This window comes from Pithys albifrons, chromosome 7 (genome assembly GCF_047495875.1).
Source record: "Pithys albifrons albifrons isolate INPA30051 chromosome 7, PitAlb_v1, whole genome shotgun sequence".
Lineage (NCBI taxonomy): Eukaryota > Metazoa > Chordata > Aves > Passeriformes > Thamnophilidae > Pithys > Pithys albifrons.
In genome coordinates this window covers 5,334,388-5,358,851 of record NC_092464.1, presented here as the reverse complement: position 1 = coordinate 5,358,851, position 24,464 = coordinate 5,334,388, and the positions used below count along the sequence as shown (strand labels likewise).

Below are 24,464 nucleotides of genomic sequence, written 5' to 3'. Positions count from 1 at the left end.
GAGTGCATGCAGCCTTAATAAAAACACTGAATAGTGAAACTATATAACAAGGAAATCGATTGCAAAACCAGAATACCCAGCAAAGCAGTCCAGTAGCTTCTACAGCCACTCCTGTTATACAGGAAAACGTGTTCTGTCTTGGTCTGTGCAACAAAGCAGGTCTGGAAATCAATCATGTTGCAAGAGAGCTCCAGGACTGGAACAGTGAGGTAAGCAGTCACTGGGACCAGCTGCAAAACAGAGGAAAGGGAAAGGAGAATAAAATCCACTGCATTTTTGTATTTTAATAATACCTGCTCCATCTGTATCATTCTGAACCCCAAGCACTGAACCAAGATTCATTGTTCTGTGATCTTTCATAATGGTAATTTCCTGTTCTATAGGCTTGAGTGAATTAAGCTGTTGCTTGTGTTACTGTTTTGGGACAGGTTTGCAAACCAGACACTGTGGTCTTAGTGAAGTAACACGGAGTGAACGTTCTCATTTGTTTTTAGGGTTTTCTGTGGAGCTGCAGACATTACAGCATCTCGTCCCTCAGGACTCTATATGGCCCTCTGTGAGTCATTCAGTTTGTGCAGATTGCTCAAGAATATTATTCAATTGACTGTATCTTAGATATGGTGCTCAGTCTTGCACAGGTCAAAAGAAAATAGAGGTGCCTGCAGTGTCCTGGGCCTGCTAAAGGGGTTACAGATGATCAACCTCAGCACTTGTGGGCTGTGACCACACTGCAGGAGTCTGACAGACTCAGAAGCCTTTCCCAGAAGTTTTTGGGTGCTGCAGGAGGCAGTGCCTGGTGACTCAGGCACTGGCTTGTTCACTGAGACAGCCCTGACCCCATTCTCAGAGTCACACTGTGACTGGGTGTGTGGCCCTTTGACTGAGCCGTGTCATCCAGGCTGTCCCACTCTGCAGGGAGCTGAGGTACCAGCACCAGGGTGTGACCCCACACACTGCTCTGTCCACCTGAGAGTCACAGCAGCCTCAGCAGGCAGCAGCCCTATAGCCATTCTCTTTTCCCAAATGACACCATTTACTCCAGGGGTGGCTGTAGTGTAGTTCAAGGCTGAATGAATCCTAAACTGAGTCAGAGAAGCTGCTGAATTAGCCCTTTCCCAGGGCCCAAGATCCTGTTCTGATTTTACCTGGGTAGTGTAGTTACTGTGCTCAATGACCAGATTTTGATTAAACTTCAACTTTCTCTCTCCATTCTCCAGCTGGAGCACTTGGAATCCAGGAAGCAGCTGGGTATCTGGCAAATGCTGATACCTCAGTAGCTCCAGAGTTGTGTGGAATGACACTTTCACCTGTGGGAAGAGGAATTCAGATGATGATCACAGAAGATGACACTGTGTGCAGGAAATCCAAAGTAAACATTAGACAAAGACCCAGGCACACATTTTCCCACTGGAACTCAAAGGTGTCATGCCAGCAGCCAAATTCCCACTGGAACAAAGCATTATAATTAGAGAAAAAAACACAGTGATTTCCTATGAATCCAGTACACAGAGTGTAAAGGTGAACAGCTGATCTCTGAACCACAGGGGAGAAACAGTCTCTAGCAAGCTAAAGGTTCTGAAATCCTGAGGTTACAAATCCATATTCCCAAAGCTGTCCTAGACATGTAAGGCCCTCTTTCTTCCCACACACACAGAACTGAGATGTGTGTGTGTCTCTGTCAAAATGAATACAGCAAAATGAGAAGCACACTTCAAAAATGCAACTTTTATTCATTCTTTGCACGTTACCTAATTCTCTACTCCAGGACTTCATTTCCTTGAATGTAATTTGTACACCCAAAACTAATCAAATTTTCCTCTCCTTTCCACTGCCTGAATCAAATTTAAGGAAATGAGAGGCTTTGGAAATATTTTAATTTGTCCAGCATATATATAGCTATTGATATTAAGTGAGGGTTGTCTGCAGGAATTTGGAACAGGTCAGATTTTATGGGGAAAGCACATTGAGGCCACTACAGAAAAATAATCTTTACCTGCAATGCAGCAGGCAAAATGGTAGTAATCAACATTTTCTAGTATATAACTATTTCCCCTGAAACTGGGAGATTCCTATGCTAGTTGTGTTTTTCTGCAGTTCATCCGGGCCACACTAACACACCAATTACTAAACTCTATTCTGGCACAGGATGATTATTTTTGAGCCTACCAGCATGTTTTGCTGTGGATAAAGGACATATTGCAGTTGGTGTTCTCTTCCCTCCTTCTTGCTGTGGGATGTTTTGGTGCTCTTTTGGGGATCTGCGCTGGACACGCTGAAGGGCATAGACAGAAGGAGCCTGAAGTACAGAGGAGCCTTGGTGCAATTGATGAGTTTCAAACTCTGAGTCATTACTGAATCTGTCAAAACCTGGGGGAGAAGTGATTCAGAACTGGTTAGTTTTAACTCTCTGGAGAGGTTTGTGCTGGTCTGGTCACTGAGCACCAGTGGGATCTGCAGGACTTTACCCTGAAGTGACCCAGTGTTTTCTATGTGTGTTTTTCAACATTTCTTGAGCAAAAAACCAAAATACAAATAATGTAATAAAGTACAAAAGTCTTTGAATGTCAAGGGTCACAGAAACTGAAGTGACTCATTCTGCTATTGGACCTTCATATCCTGAAAATCAGAACTTATTCTTCTACTCCCCCATGAAGAAAGAGAAAGTTGTATAAAATAGGCTTTGTCTGGACTCTGCATATTTCTGGCTAATAAAAACTTGTACTATTTAGTTATGTGCACTATAGAAAATGAGGCCACTGGTGATAAAGACATATTTTCAAAGCCACATGTATACAGCTCTAAATTCTCACAGCAGAACCACCCAGCCAAATGCATCCATGTGGGAAATACTTACTTCTAATAGAGGTTTAGCAGGTAGGAGATCACTTGCCATTGAATAAAACACCATTCCTCTGTCGTGACCCATTTCTACCTTTAACCTGAGGGTAAAGAACCAGAGCTGGTCAGAGCCTCCAGACTGACACATTCCATGTGGATCCCAGGCATCAGCATGATGGCACTCACAGAGGATGCCTCAGGAAACCTTCCAAGGTAACTCGTAACGTTGGAGCTTCATAGCCCTGTGTGCGGTTCACCTTGTTAGGCACCCTCCTTGCAAGCTGACAACAAAATAAAAATAGAAATTATTTATAAAATGACAGCTCTAAACCCGAAATCTACTTTTAGCCTAAGAGGCTGTTTGTCAAAGAGAATCCTATTTTGGCTGTGTAGGACTTGTTTTTAAGACATGATGGAACAGCAAAAGCCAGCAATAGGTGAACTCTGCAGGCTGTGGGTCATACAGATGCAGGGCAGGTTTAGATCAGATGTCAGGAAGAAATTCTTCACTCTGAGGATGGCGAGGCAGTGGTGCAGGTTGCCCAGAGAAGCTGTCAATGCCTAATCCCTGGAAGCATTTGAGGCCAGTCTGGATAGGGCAGGGAGCAATTTTCTGGTTGAAAATGTCCTTGTCCATCACAGGAAGTTGGCACTAGATGCTCTTTTAGGCCCCTTCCAACCTAAACCACTCTATGATTCTACATTTCTTCTTTCAGGAATCAGGGATATTAGCATTGCTTTTATTAAATATTCTATTGTTATTCATGGAATCACAGACTATTCTGAGTTGGAAGGGACCCACAAGGATCACTGAGTCCAGCTCTTAAGTCAATGGCCCACACAGGGGATTGAACCCATGACCTTGGGCATTTTTACAACCAAGTTTTTAACCAACTGAGCTAATCTCATTTTACCTTGCACCTTTACAATGATTCCTATCAGAAAATTGCTGAGCCATTCATAAAATACTATTCAAGCCTCACATCAGCCTGTGAGCTGCACTTGCAGTCATTGAAGAGGAAGTTCCCAGAGGAGAGATATGCTGTCCAAATTCACACAGGAAGGTGGATACAGAGCCAGGAACAGGATTCAGCAGTCCTGACTCTCATTCCCATTGTTAACTATTGTTATCAATAAAACCTGATGTTGTGATAGCATTTCAAATCCTGGGCTTTTGTCTGGGGTCTGCTGGCCCAGACAATGAGAGAAGATGGTGACATTCCCACCCCAGAATGCTTTCCAAGCTAAAGGACAAATGCAACAGATGAACAACCCCGGGCAAGGAAGGATGTACAAGGTAGCAGGAACAATCTGTTTATACAGACTGGCCAGGTACACAGGAGCCTGTACATAAATTACAGGAAGGGCAACGATTATTTCCCAGCCACCTTTAGCCTTGCTGTGACAGTCGGTTTACCTTGTCGTCCAGGCTCATGAAGCCCAGCAGCAGCCCCTCACACCGCAGCTCAGTCGCGGTCTCCGGGAGGATGCTCGGGGTGAGCGAGATGTAAACGTCGCTGCTGCCACCTCCTGGAATCACCTGCGGCCGGGAGAGAATCGTTTCCTGCAGGGAACTGCCTGAGATTGCACAAGCACCCCCAGCACTCAGCTGTCAAAGCCGAGTTGCACAAGCAGCATGAAATCCCCCGGGCATGGGCTACGCTCAGGCTCGCGCTAAAATGCCAACATATGACAGCAAAACTGACAATTATTTCAGCTGCAAATATCAGTGTAAGCACCCTTTAGGATCACCAGAGTTTAAGCACAGTCACAGACCAACCCTCTCACAAATATATGTACATATTTGCTTGTTTGTAAAAACACTCAGTTCTGCCTACTCTTACTCCTTGGCTACCTCACGTGATTGTCCCTCAACTTACAGAAACAAGAAACACTTTTTGTAGAGTTGCAAGTGTGAACTAAGAGTATTTTTACAGTTCAGTTTAGTCTTAGCTATTTTTTAATTTTACAGGACAGCAGGGAATGTAATCAAATGCACTAGTCAGCTGCAGTGGATTTTCTGGGATTTACAGGTTGACTAGATTCTGCTTTCTTTAGGTGCACTGTGTAGGTTATGGTTAAATCCTGATATTGCTGCTGGCTACACCCCATTGGAGCTGCCTCCACAGGGAGGCACTTGTTTGTCTGACCAGTCTCAGCCTCAGTCACCCTAGAGTTGACTGCAGCTTCACATCTTTGAGATGCCATTTCTGTCATTATTTCTTTTATGTAATCTTTAGCTCATTCTAGCTTGTAACTAAAACTCTTTGGCAAAGAAAATTACTAATATTTAAAATTAAAATTGACACACTGATATTTTGGGCAGCCTGTCACTCATAGTTAGGTGTTCCCAGTGCTGTTTTAACTTTGTGATACTCCTAAGGGATTGTGACCCTGTGGCCTGTATTTGCACCAGTTATTTCTGAAACATTGTGGGTTACAACAGTATATCTGAAAGAGTTGTCAGTAGAGCACCCCTTTCCTGGCAGCCTGATTTCCAGCTCTTTCACATCTCCTTAGCAAGTCTATCATGGTTAAATAACATGTTTCCAAAGCTTCAGCCTGGATGGCTTTCACATTTCACCAAGTCAGCCCAAGTGAGAAGACCAGAGATGCCACTCTGGAGAGTCCAGTACAACTGAACACTTCACTCCAGTCATTGGTTCACTGCTCAAATGTAGGTGGGACACTTTCTGTTGACTTTGAAAACTCTTCTCATGATCACCTTGAAGACCCCAAAGACTTCCAGGTTACTGATTCACTGTTTAATTAGAGCAAACCAATCTCAAAGCTACCTTCTTCTCATTCTCTGTCTCCTCTGCCCTGCAGAAAATATGCTAAATCTAAGCACAAAATAAACAAAAGCTTACTATCTGTCTTGGAGTAATGGAGTAGGGGCTGTCTGCAGGAACCCCTTCATGAGGTCGCAAAAGTACAGAGACCATTTTCTCTCCTGTAGGCTCCTGGCTGCTGCTTTGCTTCTGCTTGCTGTCAGAGGCTGGAGGCTGCAGGGACACAGGGGTGGGGAATGGTTAAAGCTGTTACGCTGCAGCAGAGGAATGTGAGTGATGTGCACAGGGAACTGCTGCACTGGTCACTATTGTGGCCAGCTCCAGTTTCTTTCTTTCTGGCACAAAGGCTGGACATGTGTCCTGTGCATTAACTTTCTCATGCACAGAGTAGCTCTCCAGAAACTGCTCCTGAATTCCTTGGAAAATGTGCATGGTTGGGTGCTGTTCTACCCAGAGAAGCACCCAACGATGACACCTCTGCCCACTGTACAAACCAGCACTCCAGGGCAATAATGTTCCCTTGGTGCACATGAAAGGTTAGAAGTGTGTTCAAAACAACTATGCCTTCTGAGCTGAAATGGAGAAAATGTGATTTTAGTATCTTTTCTGTAAAGATTTTGCCAGATAAATATATATATGTTGAGGGATAGTTTCCCTGTCACTACCAGCCCTTCAAGACAGTAAATTGCCACATTATAATCAAACTTCAGGTGTAATAGATGTTACCATATTCTAACACAGTAACAGAACTAATCCAATTTTAGCACTGGGATAAATACCTCCATATAATTAGCTGCAATTTGAACTTTACAGGTTAGATTCTGCTCCCTGATTGCAGCACATGTTGACAACATAAAGCACTCATGAGAAAAACAGACCCACATCAAGGAGCTTTAATTATGGCAATTATTTTATGTAATAATGGCATTAATTTCTCAAGGACAGTACTTTAAAAAGTATCTCTCCAGCTTCTTTAACAGTTTGAAGGAGAGCTAATTGCTTATAGCTCCTTCTGGACACTGATTGCTGATCCCCACTGCTCACGTACTGCATTTTTGACTGAGAGGAGCTGACATTTCTTTTAACAATCCAGCTCTTAGCTACAAGTTATATCTCCTGTTATTGTTTTCAACTTTCATGCCAAAAAACCCATCATGTATCTCAGCAGCAGCATAAGAAACAGCCTAACAGCTGACCTCATCTGTGGTTTGGGAAGCGGGATAAATGATTCCACAGGGAACAGCAGTTTGATCCAACTTTAACACGATCTCTGACTCTGAGGTGCTACCACTGGATGCAGCCTCATTTCCATCCATGTCCTGAGGAGGAAAAGGGTCTTCAAAGAGCAACAACAGGTCCACCAGCTTTTCATCATCTTCCTCTTGGTTGTAAACTTCAAAGTCCAGGCGGATGTCTGAATTAGAAAGGAGAAAGGACAATTCCTGCTGGTCAGAGAGAGGACTCACAGCTTTGTTGGTACCAGAGAACCAGAGTGCCAATTAACAAATTTGTGTGTGGCAATTTGTGTGTATTAAAACATTTCTGAAGCTTACCATGCTTGCTGTAAACACTTTCTAGGTCCTAAATCTTTTAATAACATTAAAATAAATCATGTATTTTGTTTAAGCAAACATGTTCGGTGGCATTCAGAAAAAAAATGCTCTGAAAAGCTTAGAATTTCACCCAAGAGCTAAAAAGACTAAACACAAAAGAGCTAGATGATGCCACCAAGAAGCAGGTAGCACATCTGACTGACCAGGGTTAGTATTATGAGAGAGTTATAAGGACAGGATGAAAAATCCAGAGTTTCAATCATTTCATTGAGGGAAACCCCATCCACCTCAGGATAGGACATGCAGTTCCATAGTAACACACAGAGTCACTCTCTTATATACTACTCTTATTTTACAAAACCCATCTTGATTAGGAAACAAGTAGACCCACTAATTAACATGTTAATGGGTTCTATTTTTATTCTCATAAGGAATGCAATGAAAGTGCTGCACAAAAGTCATCCTTACCAAAGGGAGTGGGATTTTTGAGCTGGATCCTCCGATGGACAGGAGACCCTCCTGAGACATGAGTGCCAAACCTGAGGGGGGAACCTTGTTATGCAGAGAACAAAACTGTTTGACATCATTAAAGAGTGGTTTGAAAGTGGAAACAAACCTGGCTGCACTGGCAGCCAGTTAAGAGTGGCTCTCAGGTAAAGCATGGCCTACACTGTGAAGTAAAATATTGTTCTATTTCATCAGTCTCTTTTTTTTTTTCCCCAATATTTTTTTAGCTGTCAGACATTTCAGGGTAACGACGTGCAATGCCATGGTCCCCATAAACCAACCCTTACCCCTCACTCAGAGGTGTAGATTCAACTGCAATGAGAGGGCTTAAACTTTCCTCTATCCCTATTTACCTTGGGGCTGCATTTCTCCTGCTCCAGGCAAAGGGCCAGGGAGAAATAAGGTGTGGATGATGGGAGCTGATCATTAGAAATGATGAGTTCCCACATCCACAGAGTCAGATGAGGCTGGACTGGGTGAACTTCATGACTGCAAGCCCAGGACAGGGATAGCTGGCAAACCTGAGCAGCCTTGCATGCAGAGCACCTTCTAATTATGTTGGCAGAGACAAATGTGTTGATGTTCTAGAAGAAGATATTGTATTCTGACAGTATTTTGCTGACCTTCTCATTATATCACAATATGAGATGAACAGGGGTGTATGTTGGCTATAGTCCAATGATATTTAATTATTTGATTCCTCTGACTATTTTGCACTATACCTGATAATGGGTGACACTGTTTGCTGTCCTATCATCTGCAGGAAGATGGGACAGTCTTTCACAGTCATTTGCATAGGAATTAATTTAGGCTGTAAGTCTCCCACCTATTAAAAATGAATTTTCGGTATTAGAATCAACATAAAACTTTAGTTCTTTGTGATACAAAGATAAGTTTTGAAAACTGATTGGATTTTCAAAAAATTCTGGTTAGTTTCTTTTGACAGCATCTAATTCATATGCTAACAACTCCTCTTCTCAGCAGGATAAAATGCAATACCTCATGCATTTATCAGCTTTCCTGCTGCTTTTCCATACAACACAATACATTGCATTGGTAGAGCAGAGCAGAGCACTGGCCAGCTACCAAACAGATGTTATAAATCAAAACTACTTCAGTCATTTAAAAGGCACATGAAAACACCCCAAAGGATAAACATGTCACGCCCAAAACTAAACTGTAACAGCAAACAATTGTTCCTCACCTGTTGTTGCAGGTAGTGGTATAACAACATCTACCCTGAATTTTCACAGAAGTCCTAAAAACCTGGAGAAGTATTTATAACAGAAAGGAATCTGGGAAATATAATTGGTGTAAAATCTGCCACAGCAATACTTCACTTGAAACCAAAACCTCACCTACCTTACAGACCAGATTATCCTGGTACTCTCCCCACATGTTGTTGTAAGCTGCTATTTCTATGCTGAGCTGCTGGAAGGCTTTCAGAATTCCTGTGGAAGGCTGTATATGGAAAGCTGCTCCCTTCCCCTGAGACAGCACTGCTGATGCAAACTCTGAAGGAGCACAGCAAAGAAGCATTTGATGAATTTTGAGAAAATGGCACAAAGTTAGTCAAAGAATACATAGGACCATGGTTTTAGCTGGTGTTAATCAGCTTGACCTCACTGGCTTCAAAAAAACCTGGGATCATTCACACAACTCAATTTTATATAAGTTCTCTTCTGCAGTGGGTCTTTTTTTTTTTGAGGGCTAATTCTTGCCCAGAATATTTTATAGCAGGGCTCCCTTTCAACAACCTGATCCAGGACTCTCTGGGATATGCAAGGCACTAACTGGTTACATGAAATCACACCTTCAAATTTAGAAAAATAGTCTGGGATTTGTGCTGAGTGGTTATTGTTCTATTAGCAGCTGCCTGTTTACCTCTGTGTGCTCTTCCACACAAGGAGTGAGTTACAAAGAGCAAAGCCTTTCCACATTCTGAGTCACCTGGCCTTAGTCTAAAGGCTTGCATGGAATCTGTCAGAACAGCATTTTTTCCAACCTTAAGCACTAACTCAACAGCTGAAAAGCTCTGCCTGTGAAACATACCAAACACTATGGCAAGGTACCAATATGTGCAAGTTTTATTTTGGATACAGAAGACACATCCACACTTCACAGCATTTCGCTCCCATTCCCCCCCTCCCTGAGCCTCATGTGGCTCCAAATATTTTCATTTTTCAGCACAACACATCAGAAATGACAGATGGACTGTGCTGCAGCTTTCCACAGTGGGGAGGGTATATTAAAGGGTCTCAGGGAGGAAAGTTTGCTGCAGTGGTCCTGGAAAACTGTGCAGGAGAGAAATAGCCAAATATTCTGTATGTCATCCATACAGTGTGCTAGGAGGGTTCCTGGGAGGGGACTATCACCAGAATCACCATCTTTGTTTCAGACTGTTGTTTTTAAGAAAAAGATGAATGACAGAGAGAAAGAAAGGGACTGGGAGAGAGAAAAAAGCAGAGGGAGAAGAGAGAGGTTGACCTAATGGTTATATAGTGTGGGCTTTCGGTCTCAAGAATAAACTGAAAATTAAGTAATTTAACAGTTTAGACTTCAGTAGATACTCCAACCAGGAAATTATGTACCTGACTGGCACATTCAGTGCTGAATATGGTAGTCAGTTGGCTTTTACTTTCTCTCCACTGAAGGAATTAAGAACTATTCTCATACCTGACTGTGCTTTTCTGGCTGCATGTTTTGTGACAGGCCCTCTTCTTTTCACCAGGTACCTTGAGGAGCTTGAAACAAAAAAATCTGATTTCAGGTGTAATCCAGACCTAAATTAGTATTTGAGTCATTATGCAGAAAAGTAAGACTTACAGGCCGATTCCTTGTTCTGGAGTTGGTACAGAGGCAGTGAAATACTCAACTTCCAGTGTGAATGGAGCACCGATTCCAGTGGGATTGGTAAGAATTAGCTGTCGCTTTACGACATCACTGAATGCAACTTCAGACCCAAAGTCCAAAAGAAAATCACAAGGGCTTTGTGACATTTGCCTTTCCTCACTGCCAGAAAATTTAACATTAGTATTTAAAGATGGGTCTTATTTTCTAATGCCAAAGATAATTTCAGTAGATTTTAAAACGTGCAACATGCATGATAGGGTTGTGCTGCCCAGTGTAAAAGGATCATTTTTGTCATCAGCATTTTCTGCTTTTCATTTTTTCACTTCTATTCATATAAAGATCTATTTGGGGTAAAATTTCTATCATATAACATGCCAACCTACCAAATTAAAGCCACATTTACTTATATGAAAAGATATGAAGATGAGCATGTTCCAAAATACAGTAATCATACTACATGGCAGAAAAATAAAATAATAATCAGTCAGATATACCTGGTAACTTCACTGTCACAAGGTACTGAGTAGATGACATGTAGTCCCTTCACTTCTCCAGAAATGCTCAGAAAGAGGGGTTCAACCATGTCTTCTATGCTACAGGAAAGGACAAGGTCTTTTAGCTCACCCTGAAAAGCAAAGAATCAAGTGAATGAAGCAAATATCACAGAGGAAAGGCAGCCTCATTAGGAAATTTGTTTTAAAAACATGTATAAACTTCCCTGGATTAAAACCAGAACAATAGAATTGTGAGAAGCTTTACTGAATTGTTTTCTGTGCATTTTTTGCCAGTGTTGGAGGTCCTTAGAAGGGAGTACTGAGCTAAAATTTGGGGCTATTTTTTGTACCTGGATCAGCCTGTGAACATAAACCCGTTCCACGAGGGATTTTGGGCACAATTCCTATACTACAAGTGTTGAATCATAGAATCATTTAGTTTGGAAAAGACCTCTAAGATCACCGAGTCCAACCATCAACCCAGCACTGCCAAGGCCACCACTAAACCATGTTCCCCAGTGTCATATCTACATACCTTTTACATACTATCTCTGATAATGCTGAACATCAACTTTTAAGCAAATAAATGAAATTTAGGTCTCCAGTGACTACAATGGGAACTAAGACACCACACCCTATAGGAAGCCCCTTTATTTAGTTGCATTAACTGAGCTGTTTGAATGCCACTACAAAGTCTGTGGCTAAATTCCTGAAGTTTTCAAGGTTTGCAGTCTACTCCCTATTTTTCAGATTCTCAGTCCTATAAGCCTCTTTTACGTTTTCAAATTTAAGAATGCCACAAGCCCAGATGCATTCAGAAAACCATGTGTATACTTTATATATCAGCCTGCTCCATTTCATTTAGAATAATCTAAAGCAAGGATCTGTATGCTCCAGGAAGGGTGATAAGCATTAAGAGCAATTGAACAGGCATTCAAGAAAGAAATAAAGTAGGAACAGCTGATAAACAAGGAGTCAGTGTAGAAACTGCACACCATGTGCACTACTTTAATTCTTGCCTTCCAACCATGGGACCTTTACAGCAAAGCAATTTCACAGATACTGTACAGGAAAAAAGAGCATGGAATTTTGTACATAAATTGTTTCCTTTAGCCAGATGGAGGTGAGATGAAAAAGCCAGTGTTGCTGTTTTGATAAAACTGCTCAGTTTTTAACTTTACCACGATGCTGGCAGACAGTTCTATGCAGAATTCTTGTTCCTCATTTGGGCCTAGGGTGCCACTGGCTGGGGAGACAGCAACGGAGCAGGAAACTGCCTGGCTTCCAATGAGCTGGCAGACAGAAAGGACAGACTTTCAGACTAATGCTGATTCTCTCAGATTATTTCTTCTCATCAAAGAGGACTGTAAAGACCAAGTTACTCTCAGGTTTAGGACACTTTCAGGTACAACATGTACACTCTGTCAGACTTGGTTTACAACTGCCCATGGGTAATAAGATCCTCATGCCTACATTCATTCCAAAGGACTTCAGGTGCCCAGCTGGGGCTTCTGGGCTGGCAGCAGAGTCACTGCCATCCCTCCCACAGTCACAAGCCTTTCCAGGGAGAAGCTAACCTATCTGATATTGGAGCAGGATCCTAGAGGAGTTCCTTCTCTCTCCACTGCAGAGGTGGAGGAGACAATCCTGGCGTTGGCACCTTCCCTAAGTGAGAACTGCACATGGCACAAATCCAGGACTTCAACTCAATTGCTCACACACAAATGTCACGTATCAGGAAAAGTGTTATAGGTACTCTTTCTAGGTTCCAGACATTCCAAAGTGTTTTTCTATAGGTCCTATATCATCCACATGCTCTGTTAGGATCCTTAGGTACCTGAGGACATCTTGGATGGCACTGAGTGCTTTTATGTGGGCAGCTGGGCTGAACTCTGGATGTTGGAGTGGATCTGAATGACCAAGGCACTGACAAATTTCCATTGACTGGGAGTTCAGAGCACAGCCCTGCACACTGACACTAAATGTAGGGTTCCAAATCCATAAGCTGAATCCCACCCAGAATGTGAAATTTAACCAAAATTCAGACACAATTCAAAAGCATCATTTTGTTTCTCTGTTCTACTAAATTAAGTGCAAACCTTAAACTGTCATGGGACTTTGTTTAATACTCTGGTAGCTTGCATGGTGTGCCCCTCACATCTTCCCCCCCATTCTCCCAGGGATGATCCACAGACAGTAAGCACATATTGACATCAACTGGTAGTTAATCTTTTCATAAAGGCTTCTCTCAAGTTCAAGTTCTGCTCCTAAACCAGCAAACAGCAATCACGACTCAAAAGATACATCAGAAAAGCTTTTAAGAATAGTCATTACCTGTATTTCTATAAAATTGCAACTTCCATCCCTACTGTATGCTTCATCCACTATTCTGAAATCAGAAGAGCATTTACCTTTCCCCATAAGTATTTTGCTGGCAGCACTGTCTGGTTAAAAAGTTTACTGGTTGCTTTGGCAGGAACTCCTGTATAAATTTCAGTGAATACTAGATGACTAGATATCAGGCATGCTTGAGGGGTCTGAACTTCAACAAAAACAGGAAGATGACTGGAAATAAACACACAGATGGTCTATTGTTATTGTTAATCAAATGTGCTAGACATACAACAGCATGCTGGGAAGAATGATGATTATGTTTATTTAGTGATATTGGCAATTTGATAGTTCATTGATAGTTTAAACAACCCCACTCTGAGTTCATGTCTTTGTTTTAAAACAGAAAAAGTGAAAGCTCACAGGAAAACCAAACCAGAATGCTGCTTTCCCCCCTTACCTTCCTTTTCCATTTTCTACCTCCAGTTCCAATACTGTCTGGAGACGCTGGCACTGTAGTGATGTGAACTGAACTGACACACTGCATATACCCAAAGGAGGTATTTCTCCAGCTGAGGGTTGGATGGTAAAGGGAGACACCTGGGAGAGGAGAGAGGAAACAAATTTTTTGCCATCTACAAAGTCAGGGTAAAATGGTGAAGCCACACAATCTAATTAGGGCTTGAACGTGCCTAGTTTTTCCTCAGACATGCCCTTTCTCTCTGTCCCTCAAGTCCCACCTGGGTTGGTGTCAGTAAGCACAGTGCCAGCTTTGTGAAAACACAAGGAGGCAGGAGTTTGTTTCTGAGAAAAGGGGAGTCACAGCCAAGGGCATAACAGGGTTGGCTGTGCATGGAGTGAGAGGGAACAGGGAGGAGAAGCAGCCTCAGCAGCAGCATCTGCTCCCAAACAGCAGCAAAATGACACAAGTTAGACAGATTCTTGGACAGAAGGGTGAGGAAGGATGGTTGGAAGAGTTGAAACAGAAAGAGCACCAGTGTGGGGTGGGGGCTGAGATTCTTGTCCAAGATGCTGTGTATGTGAGGAGGGTTTAGCAGCCTCAGTTCCTCTAAAGACATAACCTCTTATTTATATCAGCAGTTGCTGCAATCACTGTCATACAGGAAATGCTCCGTCTTTGGATCAGGCTGGCAGAGCATTTGTAATAAATAGAAATAGAGAAAAATTGTAAAGAAGCATTTAATCTCAAAAGAACTTGTGCACTTATGAAACTGTGTGGAGCAGTTTCATAAGAAATCAGAAAAATTAGAAATTCTGATGGCTGGAATTAACACTACAACTCCTAAGCAGAAGTTAAAAAACAGGTAAAGAGGGAACATGGACAGCTGTAGCAGTGACTTACCTGTTCATTCCTTTCAGCCAAACAAACCTGGCTTTCTTGCATCCTCCACTGTGCTGGCACCTGACACAGATTTTTAATCTCAAAGGTTCTTAACACACTCTCACCCTGCTTAGTCAATCCAAACCGGAGTGAGGGAACATCAATACAAAGATGTGGACCCTGGGACACCAAGAAACAGACATCAGAATGGACACCTCTGCTAAAACAGTGTAATTAAGAAGCATATATTATCTAAGATTAATATTTGATTTCACAGAAAATATCAGAAAGCAAAAGCACTGTGTGTGATGCAGAAACTTGATGCAGAAACAGCTCCTTACCTTAAAAGCAGCCTCAACATGCAGCACAACTGGCTCTGGACATGGCTCAATGAGACACTGCAGGTTATGGCTGATGACCCCAGGTTTGCTCCCAGTAATTGCCACTTCAAATTCACAGCATTTATTCATGTCTAGAAGAGAAAAAAATCAAGGTGTTATCTCAGCTTTTTGCAAAGAAACCACGTGCTGCAAACCTGCTGTTGAAGATTCTGGAACTAAATTAAGTCTCCTGCTGGCTGCAGTGGGCTGGGGATCAGGTATTTTTGCAGTTTGCATTAAAATGCTCTGTGACTGTCATTAGATGATATCATCAATTACTGTCATTTCTGTCATTAATGCTTGCAAGTCACAGAAACTTTACCTATGACCCCAGTTTGAGGCACAACTTCCATGATCTCACAGGCCATGATTTTCTCCCACGTGTACTTGATCAATGACTTGCTGTTGTTCCACAGCTGAAACAAATAAAATCAATGACACAAGTCATGCAGCTCAAGCTTTCATAGCAACAAGTCAATTTGCCAAGAGCACTGATACACTGCAAACTAATCATCATTTATTTAACACAGTGGCTCTCTTCACACAGGTGGAGGTGTTTCCTGAAACCTGAAGAAAATCCATTAACCACTCTTTCCAAGAATACTGTAATATTTGAAGTCTTTTAAACTTTTCCCCCAGTTTAAAAAAACACAACAGACTTGTTAAATGTAAACTGCAAATCTTGCTTTTGAGTGCAGCCTTTTTTTGCCAAAGGATCTGGTTGTGTATGAGATGTAAGCTCTTGAAATCTTTGGCCTGCTCTTCAGATCTAGTCTGACATTACTTCTTAATTACAGCAAATAACTTTGTTCTCTAAAGCACAATTATCTCTAAGCATAGTTCCATTCTTATAATTTTAAGACTAAAGGAACAATTGGAAACTGCAAGGAATATTATTATATCATTAGTAAGTGGCTTAATTACCTATTTCACAGGTGTAGCTACACTGTATTACTGGAAAGTATGAAACAGCTATCTTAAATTGAAAAAATGAGTTCTAGGCAGAGAAAGCATAAAAACAAATGCTCATTACCACGATCTCTAAGAAAAAATGGGAAAACCATTAACTGGGAAATGTCTTCCTGCCTGGCTCTTGCTAGCAGGCCTGTTTTTCCCAAGTGACTCTAATATTGAAAGGATCCTGACCTACACTGAGGAGAACTCTGAGTGGACAACTGCAGCAGCATTTTGCCCCAAAATGGCCAAACAGAAATCATGCAGTAAGCTGCAGCATATGTGACTTTTGTAGCTCTTCTCTGCTTGCTGTAGTTCTTTGAATGAACAGTGTCTCCATTATGAACTAATTTAATCATCCACTGGCTATTTCTCCCATCTGAAAAAACTTCACACTACAGAAGTGACAAGCAATACTTAGTGACCCTGAAAAGCATTTAGAAGGGGAAAACTCTGTGCTATCAAACTGGAGAAATGAAAAGAAACAAAGGCTGCTGTCTGGAGTGTAGGGCTGAGGGGCTGGGTGGGTGATTTCAGTGGAGACTCCTGGAGTTGTGGCCTCCTTTAAAAATATTTCAGAAAAAGTGAAATAATATGGACCATCTTATATCTTCTAATAAAACCTATGACATCCAGTGACACAAAATACATGATAACAATGAATTCAAAAGCAAACAAACCTTAAATTTTTTCCTGATATTTACACCAATGAAGTTTTCTCCAGGGACAATAATGGCATATGGTTCCAGAAGAAAATGAAATGGTTCTGTTGATCCTTTAACTTCTATTTTCAGTGCTATTACATCTTCTACTTTGCATTCTGGGATGTTTTGAAGCATTCCTTCTTTTACTAAACTTTGGGAGGAAACATAGTAGAGTCATTAAACATCTTAAACTCGTGTTAAATTGGATCCCACCTTTTAATTGCCAGATTAAAACTGAAAATCATCCAAAGTTTCTCAGGTACAGACTGTCAGTGTGCAAATAGCTCAGCCTGGGGACAATTAAAATGTTCATCATTCTTTAAGGTACTCTAGTTGTCCCAGTCTGTCCACGAACAAGTAAAAACAGTAATAACAGGAAAACCTGGAAAAAAAGTAGACAAAATGACAGTATTATCTTTCCCCAAGAGAGGAAAAGCTGAGGGTGGGCATGAGGGAAGATACCAGAGATGCTCTTTGCACCACAATTAGTTGTGCAAATAATATTCTTTATACTTGTCAATCCACCATCACCAGAAAGAAGGAAAATCTCAGAAACTTAAAGTAATAGCACAGATAAACTGTGGCTACACATCTTACTGGAAAGTGTTTCTCAGCTTACCGAGGTGATTCTGGGATGTCCCTCAGTACCATCTGAATCACACTGTGATAACTCTTCAGCTACACAAATGAAGAAGAAAAGGACTTTAATGTCAAGTAATCAGCTATGTTGAGGATTAAAAAAAGATGGAAAAGTAGTTTACATGTAAAGGATGAATGATCATCTTTGGAGTATTAAGCTCTGATAAACAGTATTCAAACCCCAGAGTTACTAAAAGAAAACATGTTTAACTGCAAAATATTAAGCCAGATTCTGATCTCATGTGCGTGTAGTTCCAAGAAAAATACTCATTTTTGACATGCCTGTTATTATTTCCCTAGTATATTGCATACTGCACACAAGTATCTGCAGAGCTCCCCAAATTAAGCTCAGTACTGCTGTACCAATTGAAGTTTCTTCTAACTGCTCCAGGATATTTAGCTTAATTGGCCATCAATCTGATCTTGAGTAAGAAACACCACTTTTCCATCATGGGAAGAGAATGCCTTCTGTATTCTAATAGAGGGGGGAAAGCAAACACAGAAACAGGCCGTAAATCTGAAGGGTTTTGCGAAAGCTTCTCTTGTTTGTAGACAAGTGTTAATTTCAGTGCATACTTCAATTAAATATTCTATTATCTAATTAAAGTATTTTTTAAAAGTCAGCTCTTTTCCATACATATTTGAGGTATTTCTTATGTCTGTCAATCATCACAGCATGGGATATTCCCACTCTTGGGCTTACTTTGGATCAAGTTTCTTTAAACACAGTGAGCTCATGCTCCTTATTTACAGGGAGAGGGGAGCAGAAACTAAGAGAACAGTGATGGCACAGCTGCATTCCAACATCCCTGCACTCCTCTTTACCCACAGCTGCACACCAGCATTTATCTGCCAAAGGCTCCTGCTGTCCCCTTAATTTACCACTCAGCTGTTCAAAGGGCCCATTTCAGGCCAAAGAACCTCCACCTGCAAACAGTTGAAATAATCACTGTTTGATAACCAGCTTTTTTAGGCTGGAGAAGGTACAGCCACATCCCCAAAGCAGAAGGGGAAGGGTCAGGAGCTGGTGGAGGAGCTGGTAGAGTGGGGAGGGTGGAAACTTCACCAGCCAGCACAGCTGCAGCTACAAGGATATGCCCATAGTTTCAGTTTAAAATTAATTGTGTCCAGTCAGTCCCAAAAATGACATGAGATCAGAAACTGCCTCATATTTTGCAGTCAAAACATGTTTTCTTTTAGTAACTTTCTACATTTCAAACACTGTTTATCAGAGCATAGTACCAGCTAATTAAATTTAATTTAGAAAAGTTGCACAGCAAGGATTTTATGACTTGCATAAGAATACACAGCTGGAGTTTGTAGATAGGGAGGAATCACAAGCCATACCTCCTGTGGAGTGTAAGTGAGGATAAACTCATGGTCTGCACAGGGAAGCAAAACTCCCTGCTCAGGATTTAGGGAGAAGGCTGACTGTGTGTCTTGACTGTATTTAACCTTCATAAAGTCTGCAGTTCTTTCTGGTATTAATGGTTTCAGATTAGGCTTTGTTATCTGCCAGAAGAAGGGAAGTTCTACATGGCTGCAAAGAGGTCAATAAACAACAAAAAAATCAATGGTTAAAAAAATCAGTTATTTTTGAATAAAATACTGGTAGAAAATTTTCAGATCCTTTTTCCATGCAGGAAATTCATCTCTTTACAAATTACAGGGACTTGATTTACCAGTCTTTGTGAGCTACAAAGCTGATGAGACAGCATAGGGTATATAACTTGTACAAAGAACATGCTAATATATGAAAGTAAATGATACAAATGTTTAAGATATGTTAACACTTTCTTGCCTTACTTGACTTGTCATATAATCCAGCGTTTAGGAAACTCAACAATTCTTCTTTCAAGGATCTGAGATGAACAGGGCTGTTCCTGCTGATCCTGTATGTTTGCCTTGGATCACTGCTGATGATCTACATCACATTCTGAATTTAATCCAAGTGCAAGATGTGGTTTTTAACATGTCAACAAACACAATGGTTCCAGCTGAAATTACAGCCACGGCTCTGCCATACTGCTTGCAATCCAGAAAAGGTTGCTTAACTAGGTTGCTTCAGCAGAAGTGTATTCTATGGAATGTCTCCATGTGTTTACAAACCTTGACATGCTGACCTCAAAAACTCTGCCTTACTAAGGAGGGGAAGGACACTGGAATTTGAAGGTATCACTGACAAAACTGGATATTTACAATTTCTTTTATCACTTTTCTGAGGCAGAAGAAAGGTTTCTCTTTCCTGCTTCTGTGGAATTTAGTCTCAGCCTGGCCAGCTCTGTTTCATACAAATACAATACCAGATGTGCAGAGACTGCTGTGGTAATTATAGCACAGTGAAAATGTGGAAATTGGCATAGTCACATCCTTTATCAGTTCACAGAATCCAGGTGACCAAATCACACTTTCTTTACCCAAACAAAATCAGGAATTATGCAACTGTGATTTCTAGGCCACAAAACAAACTGTAGCAAGTAACAATTTACAACTAATGTACCTAAAACCAGCACTGACCTCCTCATTGCTCTGAGGTCTGCAATGTGTTTCTGTTAATGTCTGTCTAATTTTGAGCAAAATCAGGATGCCAGTACGTTCAGTATGATGTAATTATCCTTAGGGACATATTCCTTGACTTCAAATTGAGTTTACATTTAAATCTGTTAGGACTCAGTGGTAGGAATCATCTGAGAGTTTTAATATGAATAGTTTTAATATGAATTAATTACACAGGGCTCCGATTTTAATCAGTGGGGATCCAGTGGAGTCCAGGATGTGTTAGGACTTGTTTTATGGGAAATGTCTACAATCAGAATTGTATCCTTGGAAGCCTCTGTTTCCCTGCCCTATGAAAGGAGTGCTTAGTTCAGTTGCATGAGTATATTTAGTAGGCATGCAATGTTAGATAAATCTCACTTGGATCACCCTGTAAATATTTCCTGCAACCACACATATTTATGAATATTTTGGAGTTGTAGATTTATTTCTACTGAAGCAAATATATTGACCTTGGCTAATGGTTGCCATAATGTCTGATCTGTGCATAATGTTCCTGCTCTTACAAGTGTAACCTTGAACCTTAATCAGGAAAAAATGGAGCAAAGAGAAGCAAAGCTGCTGCCCCAAGTTTATCATATGCATGAAGCTTTCTCCTGCTCAGAGAGTTCAGTATCACAAATGAGCCCCTGCCAGTGTGTCCAGAGAGCAGAGCAACACTGTAATAGTTGCTACGTACGTGGAGTTTCTTATAACCAATTTCTTCTCCTCGCTGGCGTGTGGGTTTTGGGGGTCAAATCGTATGAGATGCTGTGCTGTTACATCAGTAACTTCACCCAGTTCAGGTTTGCTTTCTCCACCTGTGACAAACAAAAGCTCCAGAGCAACCAGCTCTCCAACCCCTGGAAGAAATATTTAGGTATTATTGTTTACCATCTGATCATTAACAGAGTTCATATCACTAACTAGCAGTAAATGCCAGTCATGGCCATTATTGAGGTGTTTCCTCAAGTTTCAGAACTCCAGTATGTTAACTGTACAATATTTTCCTGATGTTCTTTGTTTATCAACATGTATCACAGCACAGACTTTCTCTTCATGAATTTAACAGACTTGCATTTCAGGGACATAATCTCAGCTCACACCAGCAATGGTTGACAATGTCATTCCCAGATGTTTCAAGCAGTATATTAAAATTAAAAGAAGCGGCAAATGTACTGTTTAAAAAATCCGAGGGAAACACCTGTGATAAAGTGATTTAACAGACCACAAGTCTAATGGAAAGTTTTAGTGATTAGTAATTAAATATTACATTTGCAAGAAACAGTCAGTGTCCTTTTTTGCTCACACAAATTCTGATTTGCAAGGTCCAGCCAGTATCTAAAATGATCTTTAGACTCACAATTACTTTACAGGACAAGCACTAACATTTACAAGAATTTCAGCTGGCTTCATTAGCTAATCCAAAGACTGCTTACTGCTCCTGAATACCTTCATCCAAGATGTGCCCCAAATGTGCTTAATTTCTGCTCTGTTACAGCTGATGTTTTATAGTTTCTCAAGTTATATTATTGATAGAAAAGTAAAAGAAATTAATTGTACCTGGTTTTCTTTTCTGCTACTTGGTGACATTTTACATTTGGATATTTGGCTACAGTGGGTTAAAGCAGAAATAACTATAATAAAAAAATATTTAGCATTTAACACCAACAAGGGACAGACTATTAATTCAAGGACATAAAATGTTACCATCACTTCAAGGCATCAACCACCACTCATATTATCTGAGTTATGAATGCGAACTGTGAAAGGTGCTGGAAACAAACCTGTGACTGTGAAATCATTGAGTCGATAATTGTCACACAAAAGGGTGTATGTTTGCTGTGAGGCCTCTGGCAAAGAAGGGAAAAACACGACCTGAAAGAAAGAGAGAAGGGAAATACTGATGTCTGTAACTGATTTTATTGAGACAGCAACACACCAGAAGTTCACCAAAGGACAGTTTTACTTATTAGTAATTAAGTCTTACATTTGCCAGAAACAGTCATTTTTTGCTCCCACAAACCCAAATTTGCAAGGTCCAGCCAAGATCATCTAAAATGATCTTCCTTGCCAATGTGTTTGGTAAACTATAAAAACTTTCTGTAGCAGTTAGTACTAACCTCTACTGTTGCACTTTGCCCTGGAATTAGCTCCAAAATAGCAGGCTGGATCCCAAAAGGGTCTTGTATCACCAAATCAGCAGCGACGATAGCCTAAGGTGGTTAAAAGAAATAAAAAATTAAATTAATGAGGTTGTTGTTTTTAAAATACAGGATTACCTGAAACAGGCAGTATATTACATCCCTGTTTTCCCTCTTACTAAACCTTTTTCACACGTCTCAAAATAAAGTGGCCTTTGGACATGGCTTAGTTAGGGAGAAATAAACAAATTTTTATAATGACCTTGATGAAAGCAGAGGGGAAGATTCTACCTCAAAAGATAAAAGGCAGTGTCAGGAGCCCTAATATTCATGTTCACAGCAGAACAGCTCTGCCTGAGCACAGGGGCTCTGTCTGTTCCTCCATACTTCTGACTCACCTTGAGTTGGAGCTGCAAAGTTTCAGGAAGGGCAACCTGGCTCAGGATCCATCCCTTCAGCACCAAAAATGCCAGCCTACATGTCACTCCTTGCCTTTACCCAGCTTTGTCATGGGAAGGTAAAGGCAGAGCAGGGCTGGAATGGATTGCTGTGTCTACAGGTGCAACAAGGTCAGTAAGGGATATCTTTGGTGGGAAGGAGAAGGAAAGGAGCTCAAGCAATGCTGGAACTGAGTGCAATTCTATCTGCTTTAAGGGTAAGCTAAAAAGTCAAGCCACTTTTCCTTTCCCTGATCTATGTCTCAGTTTACTTCACCCCTGAGCAAGACAACTTCTTCCAGAGGCAAACGAGAGCAGAGGGTGCAGACACTCAGGGAGACTGGTCTGAAGGATAAATGTGAATTCCTGAAGGAATGGCACAACACAAATGTCTCCAGGAAGGACTTATGACTTCTCTGGTAATATACCATGACTAGCCCAAAATGCCTTCACACCAGGGCACCTCTACCACCCCATGTCCAGTATTTCCCTTCTAATCACTCACCCCAGGACTAGGAAGTGGCCAGGCTTTCTTTGGCATTATAGAGAACTTTCCAGTCCTAACTCCCTCATTTCTGCATGAAATTGCTGTTGTGTTTATTCCTCCAACAAGGCAAGAACCACAGTCTATAATGTGAGGCACTGCAATGAATAACAGAGAAAATCAGACTCCAGAGACAGTGTAGGCTGCTGATTAAATAACTATTTACAGACATTGCTGCATGTCAGGCTTTGCAATCCTAAACCCCCTCAAATTCCTTCCATTTGAAAAAGTGTATATTTCTAAATTCATCTTACATTTTAATGGTGCTCTCTACTTAAAGATTATTGATTGATAAAAAGTAAGATCATTTTTAAAAAGCTCAGTGTAACAGGAAAGGTGAATTTACAAAAAAAAAAAATCAAGGCAAACTTTTGCAAAAGTAATCCTGGTTGGTACAGATGAGGTCAGATATCTGAGAGGTGCAGATATGTCATATTCATATATAATTAATACCACAGCCATAAATATTAATAACACCAAATAGTTATAATTAATTATAATTCCATAATATTTAGGATTAGTAATTACACCTGGGAGTTCAGGAATCAACAAGACACAAACCTAGAAAAGTGGCTCCTACTCACTCCTCAAACACAGCTATTAAAAAAAAAGTTTAGCATGGCAAGAATGAATACTTGAGGAAAAATTTGACATGATTACATTTTAATAACTAATAAATCAAAGAGGACTGAAAATAAGATAGATATCAAAATGTAGAAACTGCACTGCCAATTTTTTGTACATTTGTTCTATGACCCAAAATTGAAGACAGTTAAATAACAAAAAACAAGTACATTCAACCTTAGTGAAATGTAACATTTGGACATTACTGACATGTTAATACTGGAAGTGATACTTTAGCTTGGACTGGGATCAGAAGAGGTTCTGATAATTGAGTTTCCACTAATATATGATCTTCATAATCCCCCAGATATTCAGGAGTAAATTGGACTGTATACTGGCATGCCATCCCAGGAGCAATCATTCCTCCCTTTCCTGGGAATTTTCCTGGGAGATAAAAAAAAAAAAAAGAACAAAAAACCGCACCAAAACAACAAAAGCAGGGAATTATAAAAACAATTAAAACCTCTCAAAGCTGGCAGTGGTGTTTACAACCCCATCTCCTTCTGGAAAGGTGCCTGTAAACTTCCCGCATTTATTGCCTAAGTCGAGCTGATAAAAAGGAACAAGAGGCCTGGCAGTGCAATCTGTGGACGTGCAAATCTTCCACGGAACTCAAGATGCTTTTTATCTGAATTATGATTCTCATAATGACAGGAAACAGTGAGGAGAAACCTGAAGACATGACCCAGTTTTCCTTTGCCACAAGACAAAAATGCCTTACATGGAGGCATCTAACTTCTTCTAAATATTCTTCCAGTTCCTGGGATACCACAATCTAACACCTCCTTAGGCA

At 40.8% G+C, this 24,464-nt stretch overlaps 1 protein-coding gene across 1 annotated transcript in view; it reads right to left on the bottom strand.

Moving 5' to 3' along the window:
- Positions 1-24,464, bottom strand: part of DLEC1 (DLEC1 cilia and flagella associated protein) — a 34,015-nt gene that overhangs the window by 2,950 nt on the left and 6,601 nt on the right. Inside the window, exons 9-36 of the mRNA XM_071560634.1 lie at positions 23,882-24,055; positions 23,009-23,145; positions 22,046-22,138; positions 21,710-21,800; positions 20,623-20,785; positions 18,735-18,927; positions 17,368-17,426; positions 16,725-16,899; positions 15,413-15,506; positions 15,052-15,182; positions 14,732-14,890; positions 13,829-13,968; positions 13,449-13,602; positions 12,219-12,329; positions 11,038-11,168; positions 10,517-10,702; positions 10,367-10,425; positions 9,053-9,204; positions 8,413-8,516; positions 7,652-7,722; positions 6,827-7,044; positions 5,709-5,843; positions 4,256-4,378; positions 3,025-3,119; positions 2,855-2,939; positions 2,167-2,367; positions 1,146-1,307; positions 77-230 (exon numbers count right to left, since the gene is read on the bottom strand). Coding sequence (XP_071416735.1) covers positions 77-230; positions 1,146-1,307; positions 2,167-2,367; positions 2,855-2,939; positions 3,025-3,119; positions 4,256-4,378; positions 5,709-5,843; positions 6,827-7,044; positions 7,652-7,722; positions 8,413-8,516; positions 9,053-9,204; positions 10,367-10,425; positions 10,517-10,702; positions 11,038-11,168; positions 12,219-12,329; positions 13,449-13,602; positions 13,829-13,968; positions 14,732-14,890; positions 15,052-15,182; positions 15,413-15,506; positions 16,725-16,899; positions 17,368-17,426; positions 18,735-18,927; positions 20,623-20,785; positions 21,710-21,800; positions 22,046-22,138; positions 23,009-23,145; positions 23,882-24,055 — 3,750 coding nt within the window. The remainder of the gene's footprint in view (positions 1-76; positions 231-1,145; positions 1,308-2,166; positions 2,368-2,854; positions 2,940-3,024; positions 3,120-4,255; positions 4,379-5,708; positions 5,844-6,826; positions 7,045-7,651; positions 7,723-8,412; positions 8,517-9,052; positions 9,205-10,366; positions 10,426-10,516; positions 10,703-11,037; positions 11,169-12,218; positions 12,330-13,448; positions 13,603-13,828; positions 13,969-14,731; positions 14,891-15,051; positions 15,183-15,412; positions 15,507-16,724; positions 16,900-17,367; positions 17,427-18,734; positions 18,928-20,622; positions 20,786-21,709; positions 21,801-22,045; positions 22,139-23,008; positions 23,146-23,881; positions 24,056-24,464) is intronic.